General features: G+C 43.2%; 1 protein-coding gene across 1 annotated transcript in view; it reads left to right on the forward strand.

The window, feature by feature from the left end:
- Positions 1-4,068, forward strand: part of SRR (serine racemase) — a 25,894-nt gene extending 21,826 nt beyond the window's left edge. The window contains exon 11 of the mRNA XM_010151170.1: positions 3,772-4,068. Within this exon, the coding sequence (XP_010149472.1) occupies positions 3,772-3,870 (99 nt within the window). The 3' untranslated portion in view covers positions 3,871-4,068. The remainder of the gene's footprint in view (positions 1-3,771) is intronic.
- The last annotated feature ends 6,083 nt before the right edge of the window (positions 4,069-10,151 follow it).

The following is a 10,151-nucleotide window of genomic DNA, read 5'->3' on the forward strand; positions in this document are numbered from 1 at the left end:
GGTCGCCTGATCTGGTCACTTCAAACCTCTCAGGAGCTAAACTCTGCTGTGGTTTTAAATAACTCAGAAGAGACCAGTTTTTAGAAGAACATCCATCACATTACTTTTCCCTCTGAATGTGCAAGAAAATACCAATTCGTTAATCAAACATTGCTTTCTTTTTTTTTGTTTTCACAATGACATTACGCATTGTCCCAGAGGTTCGCCTGATCTGGTCACTTCAAACCTCTCAGGAGCTAAACTCTGCTGTGGTTTTAAATAACTCAGAAGAGACCAGTTTTTAGAAGAACATCCATCACATTACTTTTCCCTCTGAATGTGCAAGAAAATACCAATTCGTTAATCAAACATTGCTTTCTTTTTTTTTGTTTTCACAATGACATTACGCATTGTCCCAGAGGTGCTCGGTTTCCTGGCTCATTCTGTGTGGTGTAATACCTGTTTTTTCCATACAGTTTATTCGCCTCAGACCAGAACTCATTAAATTATTATATGCTCTGGTCAATCTGAGAAAATTCCTTTGGGCCAACTTGCATTTTATAAAAGGACAGAGGAGAATATTTTGGATTAGAGTCCCCAGTTGCCAACATATTCCATGTTATTATGCTGTAAAGAGATTATAGAAGAGCATGCAGCTGTCCAGCTGTGAAAAGGCCACTATCATTCCTAAAGCATTTCCTGTGTGACCTGAGCAAGGTGCAGTTTCCATGCTTCCATTCCCCATCTGCAAAACAGAGATGTTCGGAGCGGGAAGTTGGACAGTGCATTTCTTCTGAGGCTCTCTAAAGTAATTTGGTCGTTTTCTGTAATGCCATTCCACAGCAGGCTGACCTGGTACAGAATAACCTGCCCCAGTTGTAGAAATGAGAGCCTGAGTCTGGGGAGGCTACGTGTAGACCTGTTGGATTATTACCTGCCTTAGGTAATGAGACACTAACTTGTTTGTGCTTGTGCTCACCGACCTGAATGCAAGAGTATGCCAAAAGATAAGGGCTCAGGTTGCACAACCACATGACAGTCGTGGGAGCTGTTGCGCTCCCTCTCAAGCATTGCATTGCACTGACCTTGGGGACACTCTGGCAGCTGATCCCCAAACCATAAACTGAAGTGCTGTTGTCAAATAGCCTGCAATGTGCAGCAACCTACATTGGGTGTTTACTGAATAGTTCAGAAAATTGCCCAGTTGTTGAGCTTTTTTTAATAGAAATGAAAAGCCTTGCTTTATTTATAGAGCTGAAACCAGTTTATGTAAATAAAGTTTTCATTTCTAACTCCAGTGATTTTTGTCTAAACAAACCTAAACATATGAGCATGGTGTGTCACATATATTAAGTTATGTAAATCCTCCAAGGCCAACAATTTAGAATAAGGTGAATATGGTTTCTAGGATTAAAGAAGCGGGATACAGAGTTTCAATGGATGAGTCAGGGACATAGAGGATTGCACTACCTGGTTACGATCTATTTTTACATGGAGCCTGGAAAAGCACAAATCACTGAAATCTTTTGGCTGAGCAATACTACTGCTCACATCTCCTCTGCTCTCTAGTACTGGCTCAGCATGGCCACCCAATGACTTTATTTGCACGCACAGCCTACAGATACCAGGCATCAGGGAGTTGAGAGGCATGCCAAACGTATTTGTAATATCTTGGAAAATACGACTGTAAAGGATAAGTGTCCACACGTGAGACTCGTAGTTGAAGGGGAGCAGAGGTACCCACCCTATTGCCTAAATTGTTCAGCACAGGACTTTGCATATTTCCTTACTTTTGTGGACAGAATTCCAGTGAATATTTTTATTTATGTTTGTGGATTTTGGTGTTTCACAGAGTAATAACTTGTGATCGATTTTTTTCCTTTATCTTTTTGTCAGCCTTTGTCTTGCTCCCTCAATTATCTCTAATTATTAAATAAAACACACAAGATACCAATATTCAGTGAAGACTCCTCTGTGTTCCACGGCTTGTAGGCCTGCTATAAAAAACCTAACAGACTAACTAAACCCTTAGGCTGGAATCAGTCCAGCCTGGATCCAAATGCAGCAATTGATTTGCTCAGGACTGCTGCAGAAGGGGGAAAAGGTTGCTTTTTTTAATTACAGGTTCCAAGAGAGATGAGTGTGTGCTCTTGAAGATACGGCTGCAAAGCTTTAGGGATTTTATGTGAATCAGGGAAAGGATAATGAATATCTGTGACTTTGGTGCCTAGATATCCTTTAGGTACTTTTCCCAATCTCTGTGTTTTCTTCTCTTCCCTCATGATTGTCCTCTATGACTGTCCTTCCATTGAGACTAAATCCCACTTTTTCAGAGGAGAAGGGAATTGATATCTAATTTGTGTTCCAAAGAACCAAACAAGAATAGAACTATGTTCAGGATGAGAGGAGAATAATTACAGAAACAGATCAGAAATATGGATTATTTCAAAATGGACATTTAAGAAGCTATAGCCAGTTTTCTGATTAAGTGAGTTCATGGCTGTTTGGAATCACCTGGAGTTAGTGCTTTATTTTCTCATTCAACAGGTTTGCTAAAGGTTCATGGTTCTTTTAAGGTCATTCCAGGAAAGAAGAATTCACAAAGTTCTTATTTAGAAATTTCCTCATAAACATATTTGGGTGGAGACGATTTGATTTTCTGCCTTGTGGTTTTCTGTGAAGGGTGCAGTTCTGATAGGAGCGTTATGCAGGCCATCTGTCTCTAGCAGTCCACCTTAAGGCTACTGAGATCAGCCTTTTCTCTATCCCCTGTAGATCTGCCGGTTACAATAAACTCTGTTGTTGCACAGTGACTCATCTAGGATCCTTTCCTCGCTAGATTTCCATGTTTCTGTGAGGTCTTTTTTTCCACGTGGCACTTTCAACTTCAGTGATAATTCCAGCAGGGTCAGAGGTGATGGAAGTTACCAGTAGTCTAAGATTGTGAAGCATCATTTCCCTTCTGCACCTTTGCATGGGTGCAGAGCCAGTGGTACCGCCCAAATTTTCAGATGCTGCAGTAGTGATGTGAATACGTAGAGATGAGGGATCAAAGAAGGACAGAAAAAATGGCGTTGATGTTACCATCTTCAGTGGCTGCGTGACAGGATTGCCAGTAATACTTGTAGAGACAAGTGAAGAACAAAAAGAAAACTATCAAGATTAGGTTTGTCTGAGTTGAGTTTGATTTAGCAGCAGAACAGGCATCCCAGAAAACCAGAAGTGATGCAATGAGCAAACAAAAAATCAGAGTGAAACAAGAAGGTGCATGATTAGGTGAAAGGAGCCAGAATACTGCAGAGACCATAAAGGACTGGGGGATAGCGCCGTGAGAGGGAGGAGGAGGAGAATATAAAAAGCCTGAAGGATGGAACAAACACTGCCCCGAAATATGGAAATGTGGTAAGACTCAGAGATGGGTGAGGTGGCAGCAGCACCACATACATACCCCAGGGAACGGAAAAGAGAAGCTGCTAACGGATGACACTGAGGGGGCCAAGAGCGGACAAGTATTTTGCCCGGGACCCAGCAGAGGTTCAGTCCGTCTTCTTCAAATTTTGAAGGCAATAAAGTAGGGCTGTTGGAAGGCTTTAAGGTGGTGCAGAAGGGCTGGAAGAGCCCCAGCAGTCTGCAGTGTCCGTTTTACCTGCAGAGATAGGGGATGCGTGCTCCCCAGTTTTTACATTGAACCGATCACTTTGCTTTTACGAGTGTATTTTAGGATTGAGCTGGAAATGCCTTTGTCTGAGATCGCTGCCATTCCGTCAGGAATGTTCCTAATTCTTTTCCCAGGTCACCTGCACTGTGGAGACCAGAGACAAGATCCACACAGCCCAGATGAGGAACGTGCTCCTGGAACGCTACCCCACAGCCTCCTGGACTGAGCGGTGATGGGCACAGCACAAGGGAAAGGGCCAAGGTCCTCTGACAAGTATTTTACTGAGCCCTAATCTTGAGGCATTCAGAACAAATATTCTCTTTCAAAGCTGAACACTTAGCAAATAGTTTCAGGATATTTATTTCCTGCTCAAAATGTAGTGAATGTCCTGGGGAATAAAGTTAAACTCAAAACTTGAGCTTAGCTAAAGGAAATTTCTAGTCTCTGCCGGTGCTGGAATTCAGTAATTCATTATCACCGGGCTGTCTGGATTTTGGCTAGTATGTAGGATCCAATGGCATTCAATAAATAAACAAGGAGAAGGAATTTTTCTTTACCCTCTGAATACAGACCTCTCAAAGGTCTTTTGATTTTGATGCCCCTAGTTAAAGTAATGCTGATCCTTCTGCTGGACGTAGCCATACTACTAGTATAGTAATTTTCCGTTTCCATGGCAGAAACTGTTCTCCATTTGCTGAACCTGCTTCAGGAGATATATACATGTGTGTGGGTTGGAACACACTTCTCTTATGATCTTTGCTAACATGCGAAAAAAATTATAACCCTCACACCCCACCCCGCCCCCCCCCAAAAAAAACCCCACCACACCAAAATAAACCTTAAACCATATCCTGAATGTAATTGGACCTCAAATACAGAACACACAAGAATTTTTCCCTCTGCTTTTCGGGTCTCAGTATAAAAAGTGGCATATAAAATGGCTTGTATTTCTTTATAAAAAGAGGTCTCTACCCCCATGTGAATTTTTTAATTAGCATTCCACTGATCATCTTAGTCTGCCTAAAACAGATTCTATCCATCTCACCTGACAGATTAAGTACACTGCTAAGAATGAAATATATTTAAAGACCACACGTTAATAGCCAAAGGCAGTGCCAGGAGAAGAGGAAGCCTAAGTCTTGGTCACATGGCTAATGCAATTAACAAAGAACACATTGACCTAAATACTGTTTTCATCACTACAGCCAGAAGCCAGCTAATAAGGCAACTGAGTGGGATGGCAAGAAACGTAAGAGAAAATCAGGCCCACTTCTGACGGAGTGAGTGTACAGCTGTTGCCTTTCCACCTGGGCAAAATTCAATTTAAGGAGAGCTCCTGCAGAGCTAATATATACCATTCTACTTGGTTAAATCTGACCACAGTTGTCCCAGATTTGGGGTGTATGTATTTTAATGAGAGGTCATAATCCTGCCTCTCGTATATCAAGTTGATAATTCAGTATATAAAATGGATATAATGTATTTAGAAGTACCCTAGCAGAGCCCAGCTGAAAACCCACCAAGGTCAGAGTGAGTGTCTCCACGGGCTGCATGGGATCAAAACATTCTGGTTCCCAGGTGTGGAGCTGAGTGAGCTGTTGCTAGGTGTCCATGAAAACCAACTTTTACTATAGCGTTTGGGGGAGAAATATGCTGCTAGCCCATAGTGATGTTCCTTTCCTGTCATATTATGGTCTATAAACTGAGGTTCCTCCCCTGCCATTAGGAATGGCCTTGCCAGTACATTTCCTTTCCTGGTTCTGCAGTGGGAAACTTTGGTCTCTAAAGCATAAATACAAATTTGCATGTGGAAGGGGAGATGCTCTGGGGTAGGCGAAAGCCTTCTCTGCCCTTTCTTAACTACAGTCCACCTGTAGGCCTAGGAAGGGTTAGAGCAACTTAATCAGAGGGGCCCTACGGACTAAAAAGAATGAACGGCATATCCAGTCTCACACAGATCTCATCCGTATGGTATCTACTACTTAATAGATATCCAGCAATATGTAAATTAACTTGTGCTTGCAAAGTGGGGTGAAGAGGGCAGCATTCTGGCTGTCTCTGCAGTATATTTTGCTGGTAAATAGTCTGTTTTTTCCTTCTTATTGTGGCTCAGGAAGAAGCAGGAGTAGAGAAGAGATTCTCACAAATGGAGGACAAATAATACAAGTTCACTGATTTGGTCTGTTTTTGGAAGGACCATGTTGGTTTGCACATGGAACTAAAAATTATTGATGCCCCAGTGGTTAGTTTCTTTCCCTTCTTGCCATCCAGAATGACTGGTACAGGGCTTGGCCACCAGAACATGTCCTGTAAGACACAACTTTCTTCTTCACAGTCAGAAGGGTTTAAGAAAGGAGTATGGAAATATGTGATGACTGGCTACATATCGTGTGTGTGCTAGTTCTGCTGAAACAAGCAATGAACTGCAGCATCAAAGAGCAGATTTAGGGATGTAAACCACTATAAACAAGGGTCTAATTATCCTCTCATCTTTTTTGGCAAAGCTCTTAGGAAATTTTGAGGATGTCTCGGGTATCTACATGAGAAGAAAATGGGACTTTATAGCCAATGTTCTCAGTAGTGGCCAATAGCTGCTGCTGTCTGAGTCCTTGGTTTATCGTCCTGCATTATCCTGGACTTTATTAGAAGCTCAGAGTATTAACAACTTCTTTTGTAATCAGTGGGAACCGCATTGAACAAGTCTTCGCAAACCTGGGGCAAGAGAGGTAGCAGATAGGGCAACCAAAAATCAATACACTCAAAATCACTGTATGATTTTGAAAATATGGGGGTTTTGGGGAAAAAAGGAAAGTGACACCTGAAAGTTAATTAAAATGTCAAAATTATATATGTAGTTTGGTTTTTATTTTTATTGTATTGAGTATAAACATAAATTCTAAATCACTCCTCAGTGTAAACATGTTACGTGTGAATATAACAATACCCGAGTCGATTTCCATGCTGTATTGCTTTTCTGTGAGCCCGCTGGCTTTAAGGCTAAAGCGGAATACTTTCAAGAAGGAAAAAAAAATCAAAATTAGGTGTTTATATGGATGTATGCACTGGAAAGCATACTGAAATACCTGTGCTGCTAACCTTTTTGCACTGTGAAGTATAATAGGCTCATGGCATTTCAACAATCTGATTATGTGGTTGTGAATGTTTCATTTAAAGAAGTATTTTTATATAGAGTGTTCTTATGTACCTTGGGGAAAAAAGCAACTAATGATTATGTAAAAATTTAACAAATTGTTAAATCAGCAAAATGTGAATCTAAGCATTGTGTTTATCTAAAAAATAATTGAAATTATGCTATGCCACCTCGGCAATGAAAGCTGTGTCATTCTCTCGTAAGGTACGGAGAGCAGTCTTGCATTAAAAATTCAGAGTTCATTGGTTTTCCTTTCTCTGCCATTGACATCGACCTGAAATCCACGTCCTTTGTGCACGGTGAGCTCTGCCAGGGAGGTGAGCACAGCTGGGCAGGACTGCTGCCCTTGCCCTGAAGAGTGGGACGGGAGCCTGCCAGACTGCTCACCAGCGGTGCGTAAACATCTCTCCTTACTGGCTTGGAACGAGGTTCTGTTCCATGTACTGGGCCAGGTGCAAATGCCACCTTGCTTGCACCTGGCTGTGTTCCTGGGCAATGGGTAGAGCCTGGGTGCAGAGGTATCCTGGGCTGGAATTCTGTGCGTGAATTAAGTCCACGATATCTGGTGAATCCGATTGCCAAGATATTCATCATAAATATTGTGACCTTTGGTAAATCTGACCTTCAATTTCAGGGTGGAGCAGGCTTTCACCTCCAGTGGAAGAGGATGCTTTGACCCATGTAATTCAGCTAGAGCTAAGCTACGTGGCTTTGGGAGCAGTCCTACGAACACAGGTTTGTCAGGGACACAGCACAATTTACTCCAAAGACTGATGCAATAAAAGTATATCTTTAATTGAAACAAAATCCCTTCCCACACTGATTCCTTAATTTCTTCAGCCAGGTCCTGTTAGCTCTGGATTAACATCCAAAGCTCTGCAACTACATGTTTACAAACCATCAGGCAGAGTTCATCTCCCCATGCAGGTGACGTATGCTCACAAGTAGCTCCTTGCCACCTAGTCTACTACTTCTGGAAGAGTTAGAAATGTGTGTTCCTCCTTCCCATCCTAAAACGCAGGAAGTGTGTTTGACATGCTGCATCCAAGTTCTGCTAGGCCCAGACCTAGGCATGTGGTTTAGCGATTGGAAAAGGGAACCGCAGGACTCTGGGGTTGGGCTGTAATTCCTGCCAGACATTTACTTGATAGCCTTGGTTCTCCTGTCTCCTCCTTTGGTGTTTAACTGTGAGCAGTCTGCCCTGTAGAAGGTATCGAGCTTTGCAGAGTTTCTATTACAAACCTTTGCTTTCACGTGCTCCCAACTTTTTGCTACATCACAATGGAGGGGGAATCCTGCTAAATGTCATGCCTCTGTGAGATTATGAATTTCCCGTTGTTTAAAAGCACTTTATTTATTTACTTATCTTCTATAAAGCTGCAGTAAAAAATGGTGGCTGTGGTTGGAAAACATACTAATGAAATACAACTGGTTTGACGTAATTCAGTAACGATCATAGGTGCACTCATCATCCCTAAACCCATACAGCCTGTCTCTCCGAAGAAAGGAAGAGCTAAGCAAGTCCTTAAGGGGCAGAGTCAGATCAACCCCACCTGAGAGAATCCACAGAAAGGAGAGGAGGGGCGGGAAGGGTATGTTGGTGAGGGGTTTCAGCTGGCTGTTGCTTTTCATCGCTCCCTTGCAAAAATGAGCTACAGCCCTTCAGGCTTTAGAAATAGTTCTTGGAAGCTGCTGGGAGACTTCTTGTTTCCTCTGTTCAGGCTGAGGGAAGTTTTTGGGCTGATGCTGCATTTCCTGACCCAGCTTCTCATCAACAGCTTAATTTGGCAAACGTGCTGATTTGGGGACGGCTCACCTTTAAGAAGCGCAGTATGCTCCTTTCCATATATTATGGTTTAGAGGTAAAAATGGATCTGGGTAGTTTCTTTGTGTTTTCCCTGTAACCCATTTACGAAACAATCACAGCATGAAAGCGCTGTTGTAAGCCGTGCTTGTATGAAGCGATTGCTTTTGATCACCAATGTATGGCAAAGAAATAATGCCTTCTTTTGGTATATGTCTAGAAAAAATAAGTACTGCTGTTTTAAATGTTCTCGGCATTTACTTTACACTCTAAGCATAAAGCATACCCCGTTTTGCACGTAGGCTTTCATAGCAAGGGGCGCTGTTTGTCTTATGGTTTCAATTTGTAGCAGGTGGAGACAGGCAGTTCTGCCTGGCTGGCAGAAATATCCCCCCGAAAGCCTTTCTTCGCTTTCTTGGTGATGCACCTTCTTTGTTAGCGGTGGGTAATAGTGCAAGCCCTTCTGTACTTTCCTTTGCTTCGCCTTTCGGTGGGAAGTAGCGTTTTGCAACGTTTTGTTACACCGAGGTATCAGCGTTTGGGAGCGTTTTCATTTGGCAGGCTGGGCGGGGTGGAGGCCGGCCTGGGAGATGATGTACCCCTCTGCCCGGCCCGTGAGCCGCTGTGGGAACTGGCAGGTAGGCTCGGGTTGCTCCCCCCTTGTGTGTGCAAAGGGCCTGTCGATTGCACTGGAGGGAATTGCTCTACGTGATCGCTCCTAATCCTTTACTGTGGCAACTGGGATAGCCTGGAGAAATGCTTGTGCCTGGTGTAACCCGCGCGGTTTCGCGAAGGCCTGTTACCCTGAGCGTCTCTCCTCGTGGCCTTAGCGATGGATTCGTGCTTCCGCGGGGTTTTGTAGCTAATAATTTCGTATTACGGTGCGTTTGTCTCGCTGCATGCAACGTTGGGGACGCTGCAGAGAAATACTAAGAAATGGCGTCTTAGAATTATTTTGAATCTGGTCGTTCCGAGGTTTCTTTCTTTTCCTCAAGGCTACTTTACATTGAACGCTAGTCAGCATTGCTTGTCCTGCAGTTTGCTTGGATTTTGAGGTTGGGATTGTACTGGTCTCCAAAACTTTAGAAGACATTAAAAGCCCTTCTAATTAAGCCGAGTCTAGCAGCAAGCTGTCAGCTTCTCCGAGCTGTGTGTCGTCTGCCGCGCCCTCGCAGGAGGGCTGGGGGGGCTGCGATGGTGAGCGTCGCGAGTGCTCGGGGCGCAGGCTGCCGGCGGGAGGGGCAGCTGCCGTGGTGTTCTGACCTTATTTGCAGCTTCCCTGACAGAAGGTAGTGGGAAACAAGAACAAGTGAGAAGGAAAAAGTGAGTTACCACCTCTCCTAAGTCTTTAACTGGCTGTGGCGTTAGTCTTACACCTTTTCCGCTTTACAGGAACACTGCCATGAAAATGTGGAACCAAAGTTATTCCTTTTATCCCTTCACGCTCTTTAAGTTAATGCTCATTATCATTCAGCTAGAATTCATCTTGAAAACACAAAGTATTATACCTGTACGTGTTTCAGTGCTGTGGAGAATATTCTTCTGTTGTTGTAGAGACA

The sequence above is a fragment of the Eurypyga helias genome, unplaced genomic scaffold (genome assembly GCF_000690775.1).
Source record: "Eurypyga helias isolate BGI_N326 unplaced genomic scaffold, ASM69077v1 scaffold36964, whole genome shotgun sequence".
In the NCBI taxonomy this organism is placed as follows: Eukaryota; Metazoa; Chordata; class Aves; order Eurypygiformes; family Eurypygidae; genus Eurypyga; species Eurypyga helias.